The following is a 26,400-nucleotide window of genomic DNA, read 5'->3' as shown; positions in this document are numbered from 1 at the left end:
ATTCTTAGCCCCCCCCCCGGCCTCACTCGGTGCCTTACCGCAGCTGTAGAAAGGGGAGTGTGGGCAGTTTCTGTTGTTGTAATGGCGTCTTTGCTGTGGTCGCATATACACTTCTCCTGACCAGGGTTCTCAAGTGTTTACCAGAGCTCTGTTAGTGGTGTTGGGTCCAGGTCTGATAATGGTTAGGATTCCCAACACCCCAGGGTGCACCACGGGGAGGTAGAATTAGACTTTGCACCCCTAATTCTTCATATTTTTTTAAATTTTATTTTTCATCTATGTAACTTTTACAATTGTTCCTTTGAACTCTAATAGTGTAATCCTATGACTTAAGCTGTGACTGAAACCCAAGCTTGTAGGCATATGCTTCGTGACTCATTCTTATGATTTGTTTTGAATGTAGTCAACAGTCTGTCTTCCTGATGATGATGATGTTCATGTTACGTTAGATGAAATATATCAAAATTTTTGAATAAAATTCTATATTTTTTACATGTGTAAGCCATAAAAATTTCTATAAATATGTTTAATGACTAGTTTCATACATCTTGTCATGTGCACCCTCAGATTAAGTTACAAAATTAGGAAAGAAAAAAAAACATTAACAGAGATTTCTATATTAGCAACTGTTATATAATGAATGAACTTAAACCAGTTGTTGAATATTGCATTGAACTGTCAGAAGAGTTGCTTGTTGCAATATATAGTGTAACTTCTGTCATAGTTTAATTCATTCATATATATTCTTTGTATATACGTCGACTAAAGATGGTTCAGATGAGATCTTGGTTTTTATTACATTGGTTGGACACCTTAGCATTCTAGAAGCTTCTTTAAATAGGTTATCTATGTTATCTTCTTTAAATAGGTCAGTTGTTATCTACCATTGTATCCACCTTTCCATTAAAAATTTCAGATTTCAGAAGCGAATGCAGCTAAAACTTTAGCAGCCAGAAAACATAACAGACGAGGGTACAACCTGCACATATATAACAAGCATAAGAATAACTATACTGACTTACGTGGATTTCTTGTACCACCTTGACCCACTCGTGTACGTGGTTTAGTAACTGGGGTTGGCACAGGCTTACTTGGAGATGGAGATGGTTGTAATGATTCAGATTTTGAAGTTTCCTGATTTGAACTATCTTCTTTTGGAATAGGAGCAAATCCTGAAAAAAAAATATATATAATTACTGAAATTATTCAAATACTTAATTTTGTTCATGCTCAATTCATTTATCACAGCAATTTAACAGTTATTATTAGTATATGAATGAATTTGCCAAGGGGTAACTAAAATTCATATTACGACAGAAGCATGGGTGTGACAGAATAAGTGGTTTATAATATGACACTGCAGTGAAAATCGTCATCATCATCAAATTCCTGATATGTACCCTCAGGTGGTGGGTGTACAGGATAATTATGATAATACTACATGCAAAAGTTACACCATTACTAACTTCTGATCAACAATTTTCCTTCAAATTAATCTGTTATCTCTCAGGATTCCAATATTATCAGGAGTACTTAAAATGGTCAAAGCTGTATAACCTCCACATAGCGTTTAAGGAATGCAGAAAACTGACTGGGACTTCTGACCTAATGTCCAATCCTCACCTTCTCATGGTGTACCCTGTTAGGTATCTACCCGGATACTGAACAAACAAGGATGGGCTGGCAATTTGGGATTTAGCTGATGGAATTGAATTCTTATTGGCTTAAACCACAATGTAAAATGATGATACAACATGCATTCAAAATGTAATAATCAATGTGAAAGTTATTTCATTTAACCAAAATAAATGGGTAATTGATATGACATTTTAAGCAATGAATAATGCACAACAATTTTTAAATACTGTTATCAATAAAATCACTGCTGATAAAATGATGTTGGAATAACAGAAATATAGTGGTGCAAGTTTGGTGTATGTAAACACAACACAAAAGTTAATTATTAATTAACCTTCGTGTTGCTTAATACTAAAAAAGTTTCTTTCAAATTTTTCTATTACATGTCAGAATCCAAGATGATCAAGTCTCATATTTTTGTTTTTTAAGATCCTCTTTGTCATATCAGTCAATATAGATCTTGGTCATCCTATACAAATTTTTCTCATTTTTGCATTGAACGCTTCTTCTTCTTTTTTTTTTTTTTTTTTACATATCCCATTTTATTTAAGCGACCATACCACTTTAGATTAGCACTGCAAACAGAGTTTGACAACTAATATGGTCTAGTTCTTTTCAAAAAGCTGCATCTTTAATACATTCTTTCAATAATGCCATCTACTCCTTCTCCTGATTTTCCTCAGAACTCTCATATCTATGGTCATCAATAACTGATTAATTGTTCAATTACATATCTGGTAAGATTCCACAAGAGTGGAAAGAGGACAAGACAGATGTTACATAAGGGAGGCTCCAAGACAGAATGGCATATTACAGACTGATCAGCATCTCAGGACTAGTGGTTAAGATAATGGAAAAGTTGATTAAAAGCAGAATTCAGCAATGAGTGAAGAGGAATATGATATTCCATTGGGGGGGGGGGGGACATGGCTTTATGAAGGATAGGTGCATAGTAATTCACTTACTATACACAGAGATAGACGCACAATTGACAACTGTAGTAAAACACAGTACAGGTATCCCTTGCTTAATGCGGGATTTGATTAACATGGCGAAATTAATTGTGACAATCCCTTGATATACGCGGTAAGAGTTTTAATTAACGCCTTTAAATTTACCAAAATTCCACCAAATACGATGTCATTGGTACAACCCATGGACATGGGCAACTTTCAAAGCCTATTTTCTTAAAAAGACATTCTCAAAGGCAGTAGAAACAACAACAGGAGAAAATGCGATTAGGCTCCAAGAATTTTGGGAAAATTTTAACATTAAACATGCAGTTGAAAGCATTCATGACTCGTGGGAGCAAGTGTCTTCTAGCTGCAGGAGAGCTGTTTGTAAAAACCTTTTGCAGAATGCATTAATGACTTAGGTGGTTTTCAAAATCCTGTGAACAACGTGGTTGAAGAAATTGTTGCAATTGGTGAAGACATTGGCTTTGATGGTGTTGATGCAGAAGATGTTAAAGAATTATTAGATTCAAATTGAAAAGATTTCAGTGATAACGATCTTCTTGAAATTGAACAACAGCGTGCATATAAAGACAACGAACAAATGGAATTTGAAGATGAGGTTCCAAAGAAGATAACAATCGAAGAACTGGATGGAATATTTTGCAGTTTAGAATCGCTTAAGCAACAAGTAATGGATATGGATCCAGATGCTAATCGAAGAATGCTTGTTTGCCAAAGTCTAAAGAGCCATTTTGCTTATTATCGTAGAACTTATGCTGATAGGAAAAAACTAAAACTGTTCAAATGACTCTTGATAACTTTTTTTTGATAAAAAATGTGCAGTAACTAATGTAAGTACAAGCATTTGTTAAACATTCACTTTGCATTCATTTTTAACCTTTCCTAAAAGAGTACTATATAAAACGAATTATTAATATAGTAATTGATCATGGACGAATTGTAATTTTTACCATTGATTATTATATTTGATTAACGCGGTTTTGATATAAGCAATAACACTGAGGGATTAATTAATCGTGTTAACCAAGTGATACCAGTACTTATTAGACGGTTGTAAAAGCAATTCAAACTGTAACTAAAAAAGGAACCAACATCCTAACATGGTGAAATCCAGGAGTTGGATAACAACAACAAAGTTAATTCAGAGAAATTAGGCTAAACGTGGTCTTAGAATGACTATCTACCAGGTCATTGGCAAAATACAACCATACATTGTTGAGGTTAGGGGAGTAGTTGATGCTGCTGTTTCTAAAAATTATCTCTCAGATTTAATGCATCCCAGTTTTTTCTTCTCTTTCCTGGGTGAAGGAATATTCAGAGGATGAGGATGGTCTGCCATTCCTGAAATGTCATACAGATAATCACAGATCTACCATTCTGTCCAAAGGAGGCTAAACTGTATACACTCCAGGATGTACAAAATGATGAAGCTGATTCTTATGAGAACAGATGAAGGTAGCTGCACCAAATGTGTGGTTCAAAAGTGGCATGGAAATTATATTTTGCAGAGAAGTTAAGCATCTTTTCAGATATATCCCAAATATAAGAGATGGGACATGCATTTTTCTGTCTATTGTATAGAGTTGTAATCCATTACTGATCTCTATGTGAGATCTATAATGTGCAGTAGAAAGATAAGAAGGTAAGGTTCTAATCTTTTCCATTTTGCAGTCAGTATCCCATGCCTGTAAATGTGTGTGTTCATAGGACCAGTTTGCCTATTTTGAAACCTCAGTTTTCACAAGGGAAAAAAGCTTCACTTCCATATGAAATTGGCTAACCTACCATTTGATTGAAATCATTATAGGATTCGAATTCAGGTCTTTTCCAGTCAAAGGATTTGTCTATACCAAATGAGATACAGAAGCTCTCTCATGTGTATGCGTGTGTGCGGTTCTATAAACCAAATAAGAATTTGATGGTCATATCACTAGTGTGTCTAAGAAAGGAAAAAAGTAGTTAGTGAAATATATTTTTGGATGTGGCTGTTTTAATATAATAAAAATGTATCTAATGCTTATCTAATAGACCTCAAGGCCAGCAAACAAGGGAGAGGGAAAAATCCACTGCAGTCCAATCTAATAACTCTTTGTATATATTTTTCCTTTCCATGAAACAAAACCCGAATAAATGGTAAATCTGAATAATTAAAAAATCTAAGAGGGAAAATGTAGCTTAATGAGGTCAAAGGTCTCTGTGAAAGATATACTGATAAACAAGCAATAAAGCAATGTCAAAGCTGACAATAATTGCTGAATATTTCAGGATAAGATTTTTTTTAAAGATTTCTTATTATTAAGGTTTACTTTAGTGAAAAGGAGAGAGAGAAAGATCCATGGTGGGGGGAAGTATTGGAAGAAATGGAATGTCTGCACAGTTTTCTTTGAAATAAAAAGCTTGATAATTGAATAACTCACTAACACAAAACTCTTATTACAGAAAACAAGGCTATTCTCATCATACACATCTCTAAAGAGATAATGCAGTGTAGCTTATTCTGTACAAAATCCATGAAAGTGTGTAGCTCCTCATCCCCATCTAAAGACCAACTGTGGAAGAAATGTTTCAGCAGGATTTTTCAGAAGAAAAAATCCTGTTGTGTCCATTTTATAGCGGCTAACTGGATAACATAATTCTCTCAAAAATCCTCTAAAAAAGTATTTCCAGTCAAAGTAAGAGATTAGGTTCAAATCCTTATGATTTGAAACTAATCTCTTCATTAGGCAAGCAACAGCAATTCTACAACATGTTTGCAAAAATGCAAGATTATATCAATAAAATAAAATTACCTGGTGGAACTGGAAGATCATCAATGGGTACAGTTTTACCAGCCTTGTATAATTTTATGGCTTCATCATATTGCTTTGGAGGGAAAAAATCCAGTTAATAAACAACATTTTAAAACATTTATAAATATATAAAACCTTTCATTTTTACATATTTATAACACCCTCTATATAGGAGAATGTTATTATCTCTGAACATTAGACTGATTTAATATCAAAATATCTCCCTTCCTTTCCTTCCAAAGATTTTTTCATTATACCACTGTCAGTTTCTAGCAGGAATTTTTAGAATAAATTTTCACTAGAGTTAAAGCCTGAAGCTAACATCAATTTCTGCCAGATGCCATGTGTAATATGAGACATGTTCTATTTGACAAGAAATGTGTGCTGCTGTTTGACTTAACCTGCTTCACTATTGAACAATACTTTGAACTATAAAGCAATCACATTAACCTATCCTATCCTAACAGTATGGCATTCTCAATCTCCAAGCCAGAGCCATTTGTTCAAATGACACAGCCCCCTGAAACTGAGCTCAGATATCTGCACAACACTTTTTCAGGAATGCTACAACTCCCTATACAACAGATAAATGATTGACCCCCCCCCCATCCCACCTGCAACAACCAACAAACTAGATCACAGCAAAACTATTCTCATCCTGTATATTCAGGGTGCATCAGAAAAGATAGCTAGAAAAGATTCTAATCAGAATAAAGGTATACCCAGTGAATGTTACACTCATACAGCTGTATGCACTCACTACAGATCTCTGCACATATGATCTTCATGTAATTTTCAAGTCACTTGCATATCTTCATCCATTCTCCTAATCAGTTAACATCCACCTCGAAGAACACAAAAATTATACCCTTGTTCATCTGTATGGCAAGTCAGGACTGGGACCATGCTCTGGATACTCCTTCACATAGGATTAAATGGAAGAAAACATTGGTATTACATGGAAGTTGCTGGTCTGAGAGACTATTATTAGAATCAGCCTCAGCTATGAAACACTCAACCTCAACATGTATGGTTGTATTAATTTGCTAACGATCTAAGAGGCAATCATTCTGAGGCAAGATAGCTTAATTATATGATTAGATAGACATGATAGATAAATTAAGTTTATGGTTATCTCCAGCCTATAGAAAGATTGCCATGTTAGAACATTAGTTCTTTTTCAGTTACAATTGGGGGGGCATCCATCATGTAATGAAGGTCATAGAAGAAACTGGCCACTGGATAGCAATTTAAATATCTTAGAAAAGTCAGCAGCAAAAGTATATGTTTTTGCATTGTCCAGAGGTTTGGTGATGCAAGCAAAAGGTATACCGGGACTCAAGTCTGATGAAATCCATACTGTTGGTTGCTCATTAATTAGAAAGCCTCCAGATGATGAAGGCAGACTATTAATGACCATCTCCATTTTCTTATAGAATGGAGATGAAGCCAAATGGAAGATAAGTGCTTGCTTCTGTGCAATGGGATAAATGCAATGTTTTCTCCTATAACACAGTATAAGTGTTCCTAAAAATCACTGTGTTATGGAATTTTGTGCAATAAAAATAACAGGGCTTATGGGTGGGGGAGGATTACAGATATAACACTCAAAACCTTAGTTCTGTAATATACTAAAAAAAAAAAGTAAATAAAATAAATTTAAAAAATGCCACTACAGTTTTAAGCATATTAAATTTCAAATAAATAAAAAAATGAATTTCTTTTATTTCCACAGCCTTGTCTCTCTCTCTGTTGTATACAATGTTGATTCCTTTAGGCCTGTTGCTCTCACAATATCACACATTCTCTCGTTTCTTTCAAAACACTTTCATTACTTCAAGCTTCTCCTTAATACTTAAGACCTTTATTTTTTCCCACTTGGATTCTTATAATAAGCAGGATGCTTATTCCTGTTTAGAATGCTGTATTAAACACTTTTAGCAAGAAAAGTTCACAAACTCAGAAGAACAATGCAATACCATGCAGGTATACTGGGGTAAGAGAGAGAAGTTGAGATGCATGTTTTGTGTGTCCCTTTGTGTTCACCTGGTGTTATTCAATAATGCAGAGCACAGCCACCATGTGAAAAACTGTGTATGAGTCAATATGTTTAGCATTTTAGTGATTTCATTCCCGTATTTAACTACTATATATGAATAAATTTGTGCATCACAAACATGCATTATAAAAGAAAAGACAGCTAAGTATGAGAAAGAATGAATGGAAAAATGAGACAGGTATTAGTTGTGAGTATAGGAGGGGAAGGAATACTATCAGGTATAGAAGACTTGTCGGCATCTAAGCTATTTGAGATTCTTTGGGATTGTGCTTTGTTGTCTGGGTAGGATCTGCATGATGTGAATGATACCAGAACTTAGCTTTGCCTATGATATTACCATGGAGTCATCTGGATACAAGACAAACAGTAAGAGGTGAAAGCAAAGATCAACAGAAATTGCACCCAGCTATCTTCATAAGAAATCAAAGAACATACCTGACATCTACAGGAGGCAAAATTTTGCATTTGGTTCTTTCTAAGCAATTTTTTTTTATTAAATATTTTTTTAACAGATGTTGTTACAAGCTTCAGTATAAGATGAACAAAGTTTTTGTCTCAACCCACTTGCAATATGCAGATTTTTTTTGCTCAAATTACTTTGGCACACTTGTTGCTTAAACCAAGACCTCCATAACTTAACTGAAAGAATGATGGTACATTGCATCCTTCGATTGGAAAAGGCTTAAATTTTATTGTAGAAGGTTTTTTACCTTGGGTATATACTGTGATAAAGATACCAAGCAATTTTATAAGCTAGGATTTTAATCCTTTTTCCCAAGTAAGCAAACAGACAAGTAAGTCAAGTTTGAGGCTGCACGTGGTGCAAGTCTGAATTGCTTGGTATCTTTAAATTTTATTTTCATCATGATGAGAGGAATCTTTATATGGAATTTTTTCAATTGAAGGTGAGTTAGCTGATCTCATATGGAGGTAGCAGGCTTTTTTCTCCTGGAATCTTGGGTTTTTTCATCCCATATACAGACAAATCGGCCTTCAGGACATGAGCAATTTAAAGACAAAAAAAAATACTACTGGTTGGCAGTAAATGGTGTTGTTGTAGATAATGATGGTAATAGCGGCTTGGAGTGTTGAAGAAGTGGAAGAGATGGAGAGTTGTAAAGTAGGTGCCCTTCCTTGATAAGTCTTTGGACTCCTTGGAGGTGTCATATAATAGTAATAGTAGATAAGCATTTTGAATTGAATGGAAGATGAAAATCATCATTCCACATGAATTATTTCAGATCTCTAACCATGGAAAAGCAGAACAGAAGTTTCAGAGTCCATCCTACTCAGTACCATTGTAGTGCCAAAGTACACAAGACCGAGTGAAAGATATCCTTGTAGGAGAGGAAACTTTCATGACATTGTCTGAGTTACCTGGTATATAGAGCTTACTTCGCTACAGTATACTTGGAAGGGGTATAAGATAAGAAAAAATATGAGAAAGAGAGAGAGAGAGAGAGGGGAGAGGAGAGTGTTATCTAATATTTTACTGGGTAAAGGGACAGTGAGTCATTGCTTACAGCAACTACTTCGGCATTACCTCATGGAACTGAAAAGGAGGAAGGGAAGGGAAGAGGAAATGAAATTAAACAAACTGGCAACAGAGATATACACATAAACAACCACAAAAACATATCATAAAAAGAAAATATTAGAATAATCAACTTACAATTAGATTTCAAGAATTCAAGATGACCTGAATAATAATAACTATTTAAAGAGAGAATAAAAACCTTAATGGAAATTGATGTAGACATATTTCTTTTCTACAATTCATATTCTGAAAAGGTATTTGGATACCATATGTATAGATAGCATAAGTGCTGGTGGTTATTCATAACACTGCTTCATAAACAACACAAGAAGAAAATTATTAATTTATTGAGCTTACCAATATTCTGCTGGATTTCTAACCAGCATCTTCACACAAATTACTAATGCAACACTCAATGCAACTGTTTGAATTGTTTAAACAATTCAAATTGTAACCGAAAAGGATGGACCTAGTGTCCTATTAAGGCACCTCTAAGGGTCAGACAAAAACAAATTCAGACAAGTTATGCTAAATATGATCTTTGAATGAATCTCTCCCAAATCCTCAGCAAATTAGTGCAGTCGCATTTTTTTTTTTTTTTTTTAAATTAGAGAAGTATTTCACAGCTAATGTTGATTCCACAAACAGTCTTTCAGACCTACAGTAATTTAGGCAGCACATTTGTCTTTATTCCATTTAATCCTGTGTGAAGGAGCATCCAGAGTGCGGTCTAAAAAGTCTTGTGTCATACAGATGATTGCAAATGTAATTTGCATGTTCTTCAGGCAGATGTTAACAGCTGTAGCAGTCAGTTCAAAGTAGACTAAGCTGCAGGCACAAAGAACTTCATACACTCAAGCATGTGCAAGAGGATGAAATTGATCTTTAGGAAAACGGATGAAAGTAGCTGAATAAGTATTTTGAAAAGTGGCATGGAGATTACATTTGTGAAGACTTTTAGCTATCTGTTCAGATGTATCATGGAATAGTTTTTACTATCTTCTTGTGTGTGTGGTGGTGGATGTAGAAAGAGTGGAGGGGAATGCAGTATTTTGTCTATTTTAAAAGGGATGCAGCTGATAGTTTAAAAAAGGAAGTCCTGTGAAGGTACCCAAGTTTAGTGGGAGGAGTGTGTCTTTTAAATAAATAGCACTCCCTTTGTGTGCAAGTTTTTTAAGATTAATTGTTGGTATGGCTATGGGGTGACTGCTTATTTAAGTACTTTTCAGTATGAGTGTGTGTATTGTGGATTATTATTATTCTTTTCTATAAACAGAAAAGAATAATAATAATTTCTTAATCACGTAACTGGTGTGTCTATGAACAGAAAATATTATTAATTCCTTTTTCTGTAGTAAAATGTATTTCTGCATGATGACCGTTAAATGATACAAAATACAAGACTTATTGTTAAACTGACCATATATTTAATACGTACGTATGTTCGTACAAATTGCCTACCGATTTCGCTAGTAACTGACTAGCTTTCTCAAGGCTTGCACAGTACAAAAAATGGTAAATGCAAAAAAGGTTTAAGAATACAAAAAAACGTTAGTATCTGTTAGGTAGCTAAGGTAACACATTCGCGTGACATTTCTACTCAGCATCATGAACACGCGTTACATGCAAACGCGTAATATGATTTTTCGCGTACTGTAATTCTGTTGAACTGAGGGAATTAATTAGATTTTTCCAAATATCGTTCAGTATGGCCCCTTGATTTCTGTTTAGGTTGCTGCCTGTACGTAGCACAACTGCTGCTTCTTTAAATAATCGATGTCTGTAATCTTCATCTATGTAGGGCATAGAGCTGTTATTCCAGTCTATTGTGTGGTTCGAAGTTGAAAAGAGAAGTGCTAACCTGGAGGTGATCGTTCTGTTGTGATTAACATCGCCAACATGTTCTTTCTGTCTTATTTCCAGGCTTCTCGAAGTTTGTCCAATGTAGGAAAGACTGCACATGTATGGAATATTATACACACCTGGATATTTATAAAATGAAACACTGTCTTTAGGAGATCTTAGAACCTGTCTAATGCTATTAGTTGGTTTAAATCAAGGGGCCATACTGAACGATACTTGGAAAAATCTAATTAATTCCCTCAGTTCAACAGAACTACAGTACGTGAAAAATCATTACGCGTCTGCATGTAACGTGTGTTCATGATGCTGAGTAGAAATGTCACACGAACGTGTTACCTTAGCTACCTAACAGGTAGCTAAGGTAAGAATATTAAGGATAATAAGAATAATAAGGATAATAAGGTTTAAGAATACAAAAAAAAAACTAACTTTTTTTGTATTCTTAAACCTTTTTTGCATTTACAATTTTTTGTACTGTGCAAGCCTTGAGAAAGCTAGTCAGTTACTAGCGAAACCGGTAGGCAATTTGTACGAACATATGTACGTATTAAATATATGGTCAATTTAACAATAAGTCTTGTATTTTGTAACATTTTATCACCAAAAACATGTATAATTTAGACCGTTAAATGAATTAAAAATCTATCTAATGTGTCCATTAGGCCAAATTTCAAACACATCATCTACATAAACATAGCAAAAGTGTTCGTTTGTGTGTAGCAGCATTGAATGCCTGGTTTTCTAGAAAATTTCATATAGAAAATGACTAAAAGGGAAATCTAGTCATTCATAATTTTTGCTTTTCAAGAAAAATAATCTGAATGCATGATAAATTTGAATAATAGAAATGATTGGGGGAAGTGGCTTAATAAGGTCAAGGATTTCTGTGAGCAGTGCACTATTAAATGATGAAGTAACATCAAAGCTGATAATGATGTCTAAATCTGTCATGTTAAGATTATTAATAAAGGTTTTCAAGTGAACATCTAATCCTCTATTGGATTAGACAGAAGAAAAACCAGTGTAAGGTTACTATATGAAGTCATTACAGGTTGAAAAGATTATTTTTAGAGTCAGTAATGGCTATGAAAAATTCCCCTAACCTTAATAAGTATGGCTACATTCATTTGCCAAAAATCTGTGAGACTGTTATCTTAATATCAACTTCTACAAAACACTTCTTCTTTTTTACAACATTAGGACTTCAGCTCTTTTGTCTGTTATAATTTGAATTGTTTTATTTGCTTGCTATGGCATGTAAACTGTAACATGTTGTTTGCTCTGAAGATGCTGGTTTGAAATCCATTAAAATATAAGCTACTTAATAAGCATTTTTTTTAATAATTTAGTCTGTTTGGTATTTTAATATCATTAAAATAAGTTATAAATAATGACCAACACAAGCTTGTCAATTAGATTATTAACATTTAAATAGCAATGGCTATGAAGAATTCTCCTAACCTTAACAAGTATGGCTGCATTAATTTGCCATTTGGGTATGCATAAAGGTGATGATGAGACAGGTAGGAATGAAAATCAGAGTCAGGATCACAGAAATGGGAGTGGTCAGACCAAAGAGAGAGGTGTGGTATAGCAACCAGAATAGAGAATGTTGGTGCTGGTAGAATGGCCTCAAATACACAGGGACTGTTATGTTTGTACACAAATGTAAGAAGCATTCAAAACAAAAGAACTGAGTCTGTTGCATTGATCGAGTCAGTATGTTCAAAGATAATTGAAATAAGTGAAACGTGGTTGATTGAGGAGGATATGATGTCAGGAATAAAATTAGAAGGATATATAATTTTCCAGAAGGATAGAAAAGTGATAAGAGGAGGGGGGAGTGCTATTGATGATTACAAAGGAATTGTGTCCATAAAGTGTGGAAGTTGATAGTGTATGAACAGATTTTGAATCTATGTGGTGTGAAGTTGAAATAAACAGGTTAGTATATCTGATAGGATGCTATTATAGGCCAGGGAATGCAGAGAATACCGATTGTGAAATGTTTAGGCAAATTAGTTGGGCATGTAAAAAGGTAATACTGATGGGAGACTAATTACAGAAATATAGAATGGGAAGAGGATATAGTGTATGGGAATAAGGAGAACGAGTTTGTGGAATTTCTGAGAGATAAGTATCTTAAGCAGCACGTGATTGAAGCAACTAGAGGCTTTCATGTTTCAGATTTGGCGATAACTTCACAAGATGTAGTTGTAAATGAAGTGTTGACACTGCTGCTGGTTGGTGAGAGTGATCATGAGGTACTTGTTTGGGAAGTGATAAAATAAGAAAAGGTCACTGCCAAAAATGGATACATGTGGAAGTATAAAGCAGGTGATTATAGGAAGCTCTCTAGTCAGTTAGTATCAGTACGTTGGGTAGATGAGCTGAGTGAAAAAGATGTTGACAATGCATGGAAAGTCACAAGGCAGTATCTGACAAAAGCAATTTATGACTGCATACCAAGGGTTAAGCAAGTAAATACAGTAGGAGTGAAGTGGATGAACAGTGAAATCAAGCAAGCTGTGCTGGAAAAGAAAATGTTACAGAGGAAATAAAAGACAGTTGTTGGTGACTGTATCCATGAAAAGTATAAAGTGCAGGCTAGAAAGATGATGAGCATGGTAAAGAGAGAAAAGGTGCAGTATGAGAGGTGATTTGCTGGTCAGGCCAAGGTTAACTCAAGGGAATTTTTCTATATGGCAAGCAAGAGAAAGAATAAGTATGGCAGATTGACAATGGTGGATAGTCATGGCAGCAGAATAACAGCTCAAAAGGATATAGTGGAATTATTGAATGAGCACTTTATCAGGGTATATCATACTGGTGTAAATGATGCCGTGCAAAATTTTAGAATCTGAATTTTAGAATCAGGGATGTTTCAGATGTTGGTTGGGTTAGATGTTAATACGGCTGTGAGAATGGATGACATATCACCACGTATTCTTAAGGAATGTGCACAAAATTTGGCTAGGCTCCTAACTTGGTTATTTAATGAAAGTCCTGCAGTGGGTAGGGTTCCTAAGGAGTGGAAAGAAGGCAAAATAGTACCACTCCACAAGCATGGTTTTAGGACAGGTCTCCAACTATAGACCAGTCTGTGTAACTGTGGTTGTGGTCAAGGTGTTGGAAAGATTGGTAAGGAATAGAATACAGGATTGGGTTGATGGACATAGCATTCTTTATGATGGTCAGCTTAGATATGTAAACGGTAGATCCTATTTTAGTAATTTACTTGCATTTTATGAAAGGTAACAAGTGTGTCAGATAAGGGAGAATCATATACGATATTCTCGAACTTTGCAAAGACATTTGATAGATTACCAGATGATAAGATTGTGTACAGGCTGCAGAAGATGGGAATAGATAGTATATTGATTAGATAGATCAGAGATTGGCTCTCTGAATGATACCAGCAGGTTCTGTATGATAGAGCAGTGTCTCAAAAAAGGAGGGTAACCAGTGGCATGCCCCAGAGTTCTGTTCTTGGGCCCCTGCTGTTTAACTTGCTTTTGTAAACGATATATCATGTGGGCTGACTGGGGATCTTAAATTGTTTGCTGATGATACAAAGTTGGAAAGAATTACAAGTAGCACTACTGATGTTAATTCCCTTCAGGAAGATATGATTAGACTTTTACTTGGACAAAGGAGTGAGGTTGTACAGTGGTATCTCGCTAATCCGAACTAATAAAAACCGTGCTCATTCAGAATAGCGAACTTAATTAGCGAATTTAATTCTGTAAATAAATGAAGTAACTGATAGGAAAAAAGCTACTGTATACTGTAATGTACAACTTAAAAAATAATACAGTACACAAGTTTATTTTAGTAAAAAATTTAGTTTGTATGTACCTGGATTGTCGAGGATTCTGATTTAATAAAATTGCATAGTTCAGTACATAACTTAATTTGCATAAAAAATATCACTTTCTTGTACAGAACACAAAAAAATTTCATAAAATAACACAAATTTTTTTTTTTATTTCTTTGTAAAAAATTCATTGATTTTCTTTTGCTTCTTGGAAGCTAAACGTTTTTCGAATGCTTGTTCTCGGAGCTGCATTAGCAATAAAATTTTGTAGAATGGCATATCATTCTGCTTAGCCCATTCTATATGCATATTAAAACTGTCACCTGCCTCTTCATGTTTTACTTTTTTTTCTTCGAGTTCTTTATCATCATCTTCTAATTCATTCTGTAGCGTCACATTTATAATTTCAGAATCTGATTTGATTTCGAATTCGGTGATTCATGCTGACAATACAGTACGTACAAAAAAAAACAAATGTGAACATACAATTAATCAAAATAGGCCTAGTATAACCATACAATCGACAGTACGAAAAAATACCACTATAATAAGAATAAAATAAATAATAATAGTTAAAATAATAATTATTAAATAAACATAATAGTACACAAAATAATTTTTATTTATTTATTCGTATGGAGTTTTCCTCCCTTTTTCTCCCCCGTCCCTATTGGGGCGAGTTAAGCCCCCTCATTGGGGGTTAAATATTTATGGCTGTAGATCCATGTGTGTTCACGGGGCCGGTTTGCCTGCTTGCGGGATGAAAAACGCCATATAAACTGGCAGAAAAAACCCCACTTCCTGTGCCCAAGACCGGCTAACTTGGCTATGGCTGAGGAAGATCCTCAAATTCCTCACGTCTTCAACGGGAATTGAACCTGGGACACTCCCTCCCCAGTCATATGGTTATGAAGCACACACAGCCACTAGGCTAACCACGTGGACACAGAAAATAATAATAAGTAAGAAATAAAACTTTTTTCTTTCAAACCGCAGTTCGGATTACTGGAGGGTTTGGACTAAAGAGGTTTGGATTAGTAAGATATCACTGTAGTTTTAATATCAATAAGTGTAATGTGTTGCATTTTGGAGTGCAGAAATATAAGACTGTGTACTATATTGGTGGTGCTGTACTGCAGGAAATGAATAAGAATCGAGATTTGGGAGTGATGGTTGACAGTAGACTGAAGTTTAGAGGGCATATTGCTAGTGTTGCAAAGGCTGGACATCGTAGTGTTGCTATGATAAGAAGTACTATAACATGTAGGGATAAGAAAGTGGTTATGCCACTGTACGAATCACTGGTCAGACCACACTTGGACTACTGTGCAGAAATCTGGTCATTCTGGATTTCAACGTGATGTGGAGACATTGGAGAGGGTCCAGAGGTGAGTGACTAAGACAATGTCAGGATCTTGGAATGCTGGCTATGGAGAGAGGTTGAAGAAACGTAGTTTACGGAGTTCGGTGTATAGAAGGAAAAGAAGTGATATGATAGAGACATTTAAGTTAGTAAGAGGATTTTATAAGATCGATCCAGAGGGGATTATAAAAAGAGTGGAAGGTGAGAAGTGAAGAACCAGATGTCATCCCTGGGAGTTATGTAAAAGTGTGGTGAAAAGGAGTGTGAGGAGTCTATTTTTTACATGGAGAACTGTGAGTGAATGGACCACATTACCAGAATGTGTTATTAATGCAAGGAGTGTTAAGGATTTTAAGATTTTATATGATAAATATGTTGTCAGTTGAATGAACCTCCCACAATGAGTCTGCCAACTCCATGAAGTGGAATAATGATTATAATATAAATTTAAGATGCCAAGACATTATATTCTTGGTTTATCCCTTTATCCATTTGTAAGCAAACAAAGTTTGTGCCTGAAGCAATTTCAAGACTAGGCAACTCGTATATAGAAGCTAATGACTTTACATTATTTGCCTTAGTATCCCATAATGCAGAGCACATATCCTTACGGACATGTATAATGCTATCCATTATGGAAAGGGTCACTACCCAGACTGATTTCAACCTTTATTGAGGTCTCATCAGTGGCAGCCAGACCCAGAAGTGATACCAAAGTTGAATGCAGAAGTCATGTTTCCATATATTGCATTTTATGAATAATGCATAGCACTATACATGTCTGTAAGGATATGTGCTTTACATTATGGGATGCTAAGGCAAGTATGTGAAGTCATTAGCTTCTATATACGAATTGCCCAGTTCTGAAATGACTTCAGGTGCAAACTTTGTTTTCTTACACTTGGATAAAGCATTAAATCAAGAATATAATTTCTTGGCATCTTTAATTTATAGTAATCAAGTGGAAAAACTTCCAACAAAAATGATGATGGTGATGATGATAATACAACACAGAAAAAAAAAAAAAAAGCAAAATAAACAACAAAAACAGAGGAAATTAGGAAATATTTAATTTAATGAAATTCATTTTTATTCATAGGAATAAACAGAATGACTATTCTAAAAAAAACCATGCCTATTCTTTTAGAAGACAAATAAACAGAATAACTATTTTGAAAAAACTATGACTATTCTTTTGGAAGACAAATGAAAATGTCCTTGTATGATGATAAATATCCCTTCCCTAACAGACACCATACTGCAAATGTAAGAAAAACAAGTAGCTTTATTGTACCACAAAATAGTATGAACACGCTTATATTCTATGTAGCAACAATTAGCATAAATTGGAGACAATCTGGAATGAAATGATCAGACTCTGCCTAATGATAAACAATCCTCCCCACACACCTACACTATATATTATCATTAAGACAATGCTCACTTTACAATTAAAGTTTATCGAAACCATGAAACCCAAAAGGGAACTCATGTAAGTTCCCTTTTGAATAGCAATGCAAAATGTGACACTGCCCAGCTTGAATGTGTTAAAGATACAAAATCTATGAGTTACACTCTGATATTTTCTATTATATTTCATTTTAAAAAATATTGGTTACAGTCCACTAACAGGTTGCAACCTGCAATTTTAAAAACACAGGCGTAGACACATCAGACACAATTCAACATATTGAAACTGCCAACATCCAAAGTTACACTTTACTTATGGGAGTGTGGGAATTACTTCCACAACTAACAGGAAAATATTCCTATCTCGTATATCCAGTGTGTGTTACATCTTAAAAGCTAACTTAAAGTTCTTCAGAATCTCCATGTTACATTTTAGGTAAGAAGAATAAAGATGACTTCAAAAAGGAATGGACTTACATGTAGTCTTCAGAGAACCAAGTTCTCAAATGAAAGATTGCAGAAACATTACAAGATTAGTAGAACTTAGAAGAGAAAAATGCAAGAAATGTAAGAAACAAGGTCATATGAATAAACAAGAGAAAGATGGTAAGGAGAAATTTTTTATGGTGATTCTATGATAAGAAAAAATCTTGTTTCCATGGTGCAAAAATTAATAACTTAGTGAAGTAATCAGAATGCAAAAAGAAGGTTGGGCAAAAGAAATTACTGTTTTAACTGGGACTAATGATCTGAAAGGTGAAAATTACTGTATGAGAGACGATATGAATGAGTCCTTGGCAGAAGTGAAAATGAACAGCGAGAGGGTGAAGACTGAAAATCTGCTGCCCACTATGATAGAGGCAAACTGAAGAGAAGGTCAATGAAAGCAAATGAATCGCAGCACAGATTGTGCAGAATGACCTAGGGACTGAATTTGATGGATGGAAGGACATATAATGCTGATAAACTGCACTTCCTTAGATTTGGAGTAAGGTGTCTAGAAGGAGCTCTGTTCACTGAGAATGTGGAAGTGCAAAGTTAGAAAATTAAAGCAATTAGAGTGAATGCAGGTGTGTGTGGGCACGAGGCAATTGAGTGCGAGAATGATGAAAATGTGGAATAATATCTCTCAAGAAACAATATTGAATGGGATCATCTATATGGGATGTAATCTGGAGGTTTAAGGGGGATGATGCTACAGTTTATGTATATATACTAATGCTAGAAGCAAAGGTTACAGGTATCAATGAGACTTGGTTGACAGTAGATGATGCAGTTATGGAGATAGAATGTGAAGAGTCTAGTATTTTCAAGGAGGACAAAGACAGGATGGGGAGCTACTGCTGATGACAGCAGATGAACTGCAGCCCAAAAAAAAAAAAAAAAAAAAAAAAAACAGGAGGCAGGCATGTAGATACTGGTCCTTTTGGTCTCGGGGTGAGATTGAGGCAAATAAGACAAAATATGCAGACAATTTCTGCTACAGGTTGGGATGTGAGGAGTGCTAGGGATCATGTAGAAGACATGTATCTGCACAATGCAAGGTGAGTGATTATTATGGAAGACTACAACTATGGAGAGATACTAGGAGGAGGAGGAGAGAGAGAAGATCACATGGCAGGAAGAAATGGAATTTATACACCTACTAAGAGATAATTACTTGAAGCAGCATGTAATGGAGGGGACTCCAAATATGATAGTGATAGATCTGGTCATAGGATAAAAATATTATTATTATTATCTAAGACCTCCAGGGAGTCAAGGACTCATCGAGGGAGGACGTAAATTACCCAACCCAGCTATCATACCTACCCTTGAATTCATTCACACTGGATGCACTCACTACCCGTAAGGGCAAATTATTCCACTCATTCACTGTTCTCTGGGAGAAAAACCTAGCTCTTAACCCTTTCTTGAGCGAGAACAACCTTAACTTCCATGGATGCCCCAGTGTTCTCTCTCTGCCTTCCATATAACAAAAAATTTCATCAGTTGAAATGCTATAACACCCATTCAAAAGTTTATAGACCTCCATCATATCACCCCTCTTTCTTCTGTTAACCAGAGTCTGTAATCCACATATTCGGAATCTGTCCTCATAATCTAAATCCCATAATCCAGATATAATCTTTGTAACTCTTCTTTACACCCTTTCCACAGCTTCTTTATTCCCTTGGAACTTGGGAGACCAAATCTGTGCATAGCAATCCAAGTGTGGTCTTACCAAAGCCTTATAAAGAGGCAAAATTACTTCTTTATCCTTACATATCAAGGTTCACTTCAACATACCAATTATCCTCTCAGTTGTATTTGCAACTTTTGCTATGTGACCTTCAAACTTTAAATTCTTAGCAATCAATATGCCAAGATCCATTGCCTCTTCAGTTTCTTGTTGCATAACTCCACTAATATAATAAGCTGCTGGAACTCTAATCACTCCAAGGTGCATAACTTTACACTTTGATGTTTTAAGGATACTTGTGACATAAAAACTGAATAATATAAGCACGTAAACACAAGAAAGATATTTAATTAATCAAATATTTCGGTCTGGAAATAGCAGACCATCTTCAGTGGCACTACAAGAACAGTTTTAAAAAAATACAAGGTGGAATACTAACAACAGATCATTTAAAAATAGAACAAGCCGCGTGATGTTATATCACTAAGTATTAAAGGGAATATTTTAAGCAGAGACATGATTGAAATAAAGATATTAATTAATAATATTAAATAACATAAAATTAATATGAATTAATGAGTTATCCTGATTAGACGTTCCCAGATTTTTGATATAGATATACAGTCATTCCGATTCAGGTTAGGACGATGGAGTAAGGCCTCTACACTTTCTTTGAATAAATGTTCAAATTTATAATGGGATCTATGTAAGAGGTGAGTTTTTGACCAAAGGATGTTGTGGTTAGTTTCAATCCCGTGCTGAGCCAATCCAGATTTTTCAGGTTTGTTGTGATGAATGGAGGATTGAGGCCAAACTTCCTCCTTCCAACATATCTCTTTCTGAAATGAAATCTTTACAGTCCTTGAGAAAAAACAATCACCTCATCATCACCAAAGCTGACAAGGGAAAAGCAACAGTAGTTATGGACTCAGCAAATTACAGAAGAAAACTTTTTCATTTACTTCGAGATCGCTCCATATATCAAGAACTTCATTATAATCCAACCAACAGACAACTAAAGAAATTAAATTCTCTCTTAGATGAAGTCATCAGTTTAGATAGAGACACAATTGAAAGACTTAAAACTCATTTTGCAAGACCTCCTAGATTTTATGGTCTTCCTAAAATACATAAGATTGACTTTCCTCTTTGTCCAATAGTAGATTGTATTGATTCTCCTACTTACCGTATAGCCAAATATCTAGCTAAATTATTGAAATCTCACATAGGCAACTCTAGTTCCTTTCTAAAAAAACTCCTCAGATTTCTTAGAAAAATTGAAAAATGTCTCATTGCAACCTACAGATCATATGGTGTGCTTTGATATAGAATCTTTATATACAAATGTACCTCTCAAGGAGACTTTAAAATTACTTGCTGACATCTTTCCAGAAGACATTATAAAACTATTTGATTTCATAATACACTCTGGATGTTTCTTATGTCAAAACAAATTTTACAGCTAAGTAGAAGGAACAGTCATGGGAAGTCCTCTCTCTCCTGCTTTAACCAACTTTTATTTAGAACATCTAGAAAAAGTTCTCGTCTCATCTATTTTCATTTAACCATCCTTTTGGGTAAGATATATAGATGACATCTTTACTATTTGGCCACACAGCAAAAACTCTTTACCTTCTTTTTTAAACAGTATCAATTCCTTACATCATCGTATAAAGTTTACTATGGAAATGGAAGAAAACAACCAGTTATCTTTTTTAGACGTTCTCCTCATCCAGTCACCTTCAAATACTCTTACAACTACAGTTTACAGGAAACCAACATTCACAGGTTGTTATATTCTTAAAGAATCAGCCCATCATCCTTGTCAAAAAACAGGAATCATAAAATGTCTAATCAGAAGAGCGAAAACTAATTGTTCTACTTCTAATTTTCTATAGAAAGAACTTTCTACTATCCAACAACACATGAAACTCGATGACTTTTCCGAAAAGAGAACTCAACATCTCGATTCTTATAATCCACCACAAAACAACAAAGGTTCAATACGTCGAGTTCCAATTCCATACATCTCCGGGATTTCAGACCCTATCGCAAGAATTCTGAAGAAATATGAGTTAACAGCTACGTATTCACCTATTAACAAATTATCTTCCCATTTTCCTTCTCCTAAAGACAAACGCTCAACTATGTCTCTTCCTGGAGTTTATCAAATTCCCTGCAATTGTGATCTCTCCTATTTTGGACAAACTGGACGTTCTCTTGAAAAAAGAATCCAAGAACATCAATCCTCCATTCATCACAACAAACCTGAAAAATCTGGATTGGCTCAGCACGGGATTGAAACTAAACACAACATCCTTTGGTCAAAAACTTGCCTCTTACATAGATCCCATTATAAATTTCAACATTTATTCAAAGAAAGTGTAGAGGCCTTACTCCATCGTCCTAACCTGAATCGGAATGACTGTATATCTATATCAAAAATCTGGGAAAGTCTGATCAGGATAACTCATTAATTCATATTAATTTTATGTTATTTAATATTATAAATTAATATCTTTATTTCAATCATGTCTCTGCATAAAATATTCCCTTTAATACTTAGTGATATAACATCACACGGCTTGTTCTATTTTTAAATGATCTATTGTTAGTATTCCACCTTGTATTTTTTTTAAAACTGTTCTTGTAGTGCCACTGAAGATGGTCTGCTATTTCCAGACCGAAATATTTGATTAATTAAATATCTTTCTTGTGTTTACGTGCTTATATTATTTAACTTTACACTTACTAACATTAAACTGACAGCCATTTTCGTTAGCCCAGATTTCCAGTCTATTTAAATCATTTTGTAATTTCTGAATATCAGTAGCATCCCTGATTGCCCTGCCTATCTTTGCATCATCAGCAAACAATTGCAAATCTGATGATAGATCCTGCTTGATGTCATTAATGCATAGATTGAACAATAATGGCCCAAGTACTGAACCTTGAGGTACACCACTGGTTACCTTAAATCTGGCAGATTTACACCCACTGTATACCACTTTTTTATATCTGTCTGTCAACCATCCTCTGATCCAAGTCAATAGATTATGTTTTAGTCCCATATTCTCCAGTTTACACAACAGCCTATCATGTGGTATCGTATCAAATGCCTTAGAAAAATCCAACATTATCATAGTGTATCCATTCCCTTTATCCAACTTGGCCGTAACATTGTTATAAAATATGAGCAAATTGCTAAAACATGATCTTCCTTTAGTAAACCCATGCTGTTCCTTCATAGTATATAATGCTTGTCTACCCATTTCTGTATGCGAGTTCTTATCAACTTCTGTAAAAGTTTCACTACCACACAAGAGATACTAATAGGTCAATAGTTAGACACATCAGTTTTTGCACCCCTCTTGTGCAATGGAACTATCATACATTCCTTATCATATGTGGTATCATTCCTGAGCTGAGACTCAAGTTATACAAATATGTGAAAGGCCTAGCCAATTCAGCGGAACATTCCTTTAACAAACGGTAAGATATTCCATCTGTCCCTATTGACAAATTCTTATCCAGGTTATGCAAGAGACTTCAACCTCATTTTCATAAACCCGTGACTAAAATAGCAGTAGCACCATGCACCTGGTTGATATAGCTTAGCAAAGTGAGCACTCATTAACTGAACAATCTCCTTAGCTTCTGACACTCGTGTACCATCTGCATTCAATAAAGTTATTCTTCCACATTCATTCTTTTGCTTGAGACATAACGAGAAAATTCTTTTGGATTGTCTTCAGCTTGCATGGACATTTTCTTTTCATACTCTATTTTAGCTTTTCTCACAATACTTGTTACTTTTTTGGCCCGAGCTTTATATATTTCATAACTCCTCTCACTCTTATTCTCACGATATTCTTTCCACATCAACTTCTTCTTGTGGATCTCTAGCTTAATAAGGCTGCACATCCATTTCACTCCCAACCTATTTATTCTTTGAACACTAGAGATACATTTAGATACCGCCTCATTCAAGCACTTTTTCAAAGATTCCCATGCATTACTGACATTTTTTACATTCAGTAACTGATACCATGGGACCAAAGATAGTATTCTTCCAAGTTGAACATAATTTCCAGCTTTGTAATTTAGCATGTAGCCTGATTTAATCAGAGCTTCAATACAAGTAGATACTTCCCAAGAAAGAACAGCATGATCACTGTCACCAATTGGTGGTAAAATAGCCATATTCTTAACAGAGATCCCTTCTGATGCTATGAGCAAATTCAACACTCTTTGACCTCGAGTTCCTTCTTTCACATGTGGCTTGAGAAAGTTATCTCGCAACAATTCAATAAATTCCTGTTCTTTCTGATCATAAGATTTCTCTTCTACCCAATCAATGTTTGGAATATTAAAGTCACCCATAATGATCATTCGCTTGGTAACCATAAGGCTAAATTGGCAATGCATTTCTTCGTCCCCTACAACTGAGCTGCCAGGTCTGTAGCAACACTGCACCATATATTTCATTCTGTTAACCTCCACTTCACACCAAATAGACTCAAACTCATTGCTACATGGAACATTGTTACCCTCATTGTTTTCTTGTATTTCTATCCTAACTGGACTTAAGTCATCTGATATCATTAGTAGCACTCCTCCTCCTCTCCTATCTCTTCTGTCTTTCCTAAAAATAGTATATCCGTTACACTCGATCCCACTTACCATATCTGATTCTGATAGCCAGGTTTCACTAATGCCAACAATCTTAGGCCACATCGTATTCAATAAAACAACAAATTCAACCCCTTTGTTTCTGATGCTCCTAGCATTTGTATATAGACATAATAAATTACGACCTAGCCTATTCTTATAATTAGATATGCAATGTATTTGGTCTCGTTCTAGAATTTTCTCTTTTCCCTCCCCAGACATACTTAAAAGGTCTGAACCCAAAGCATATTTTTCCACTCCTTCGCAACATACATAACCATGTTCAAAGGCATTCATATCTTCATTGCATTTGTATACCATAGTTGAACTTTCATTTTTCCCATTCCTCCCTTGATGTTCTAGTTTAGGGAAATATTTCCAAAGGTGGTCATATTGCCTCTGACTGGGGGGGGGGGGGGGGAGCAAGCAGCATGGGGATCTTAACTTTATAAGCTGAGAATGTGGAATTTTCAGTTTTCAGTTAAGAAGGAGTATATGTCAAATTACAATGCAAGTAATTGTGATAAGCTTAGGGGACAGCTTAAAGCAGTGGTATAGCATAAAACTCTATAAGGGAAGAATGTTAGCAGTGCATGGAGAAGTCAAAGGGTATCTGAAAGAAGCAATTTCAGGCTATATATACCTAAGATCAGGAGAATAAATAAGGTAGGAGTTAGATGGATGAGTTGTATCATTAAGCAGGAGCTGCAGAAAAAAGAAAATGTTATGGAGGGTATATAAGAAGAAAGGTGATTGATCAGCAAACGCAAACAGTACAAAATCAGGCAAGAAAGGTGACTAGCATAGTAAGGAAGGCAAAATCAGATTATGACAAGAAATTAGCTGAGCAGATCAAAGGAAATTCCAAAGAGTTCCCTTGTTATATGGCAAGAAGAATGAAAATGGAAGGATAACTTCAAAAGTGTTGATGGTAGTGAGGTGACAGAAGAAGATGAAATAGTTGAGTTACTGAGTGACCACCTTGCAAGGGAATATTATCCAAGAAGTAAGGATACTGCTATGATAGATGTGACAGGAAATGATGTATGAATAGAGGTTGACGAATTGGAATAACTTACAATATTGCAGAATCTCAATGTAAATATAGCTGTGGATTAAATGGGATATCAGCTCATGTTTTATGAGAATATGGAAAGGAACCGGCAATGTCTCTGACTAGTCTGTTTAAGTTAAGTCTCAAAGTTGGTAAAGTCCAAGGGAGTGGAAGGAGAGCAAAATAATTCCTCTGTATAGAGGATCTAAAACTGTGGTAGCAAATTATAGAGCAATTGATATCTTGGGAGAGGTGGTTAAGTAAAGTATTGGAAAAGTTGATCAAAGGCAGAATTCAGGTTTGGCTGGTTGATTAAGGCTTTATTGGTGAAAGAACAGCAAAGATCACACTAAGACAAAGGTTACAGCAGTACTCAATGTAATAAACAGTAATAAAAAGATAAATTAGTAAATATCTTGTCATGTACAAAAAGAAAATTAAAAACATTAAGTTATCAAGCCAGTATCTATATATATAAATAGAATATATAATCACATGTGTTTGTATAAATTAATTATTTTTAAAAAGTTAAAAATATTGTGCAATCTGTTAGTCTGATAAGATCTGTCTGAGGGTATATGGTTCAGACAGATTAGTAAAAAAATGCATTCCTTTCTTAAGTGAAGTGTTAACACTCAAAGAGAACATGATGAATGGTGTGACAAGTGTTGCACTGGTCACACATAGCCAGGTCATCAGATCTCAGTAAATATGAATGTGTAAGATGACTGTGACCCATTTAGAACCTATCAGAAACAACTTCCTTCTCTTCTGTTTCTTTGTTGGCTAGACTGTCAATCCTTAATTTCATACTTAATCTCATGCAATTTATTTGTCAGTGCTTTCTGCCATGATGACTGCTGCTAAGTTATTAGATCTGATCTTATAAACTGTCTGCACTCTGTATAAGGGACTGACAAATGGTATGTAGAAAAATTATCAGATGACTTAGCAGCTGCATCTACAGTCTAGTTTCCCTCATTTCCAATGTGGCAGGGAATCCAGCACAGCTGAATATCAAAATTACAGACCTTCACAAT

At 35.0% G+C, this 26,400-nt stretch overlaps 1 protein-coding gene across 3 annotated transcripts in view; it reads right to left on the bottom strand.

The window, feature by feature from the left end:
• l(2)gd1 (lethal (2) giant discs 1) overlaps window positions 1–26,400 on the bottom strand; it is a 473,445-nt gene that overhangs the window by 243,851 nt on the left and 203,194 nt on the right. For all 3 annotated transcript variants that reach the window (XM_090391229.1, XM_090391230.1, XM_090391231.1), the window contains exons 11-12: window positions 5,405–5,477; window positions 1,023–1,172 (exon numbers count right to left, since the gene is read on the bottom strand). In XM_090391229.1, the coding sequence (XP_090247355.1) occupies window positions 1,023–1,172; window positions 5,405–5,477 (223 nt within the window). The remainder of the gene's footprint in view (window positions 1–1,022; window positions 1,173–5,404; window positions 5,478–26,400) is intronic.

Source organism: Typopeltis vanoorti, chromosome 4 (assembly GCF_054136105.1).
Source record: "Typopeltis vanoorti isolate ZY-2024b chromosome 4, IOZ_Tvanoo_1.0, whole genome shotgun sequence".
Classification (NCBI taxonomy): domain Eukaryota; kingdom Metazoa; phylum Arthropoda; class Arachnida; order Uropygi; family Thelyphonidae; genus Typopeltis; species Typopeltis vanoorti.
This window is presented reverse-complemented; position numbering and strand designations above follow the sequence as displayed.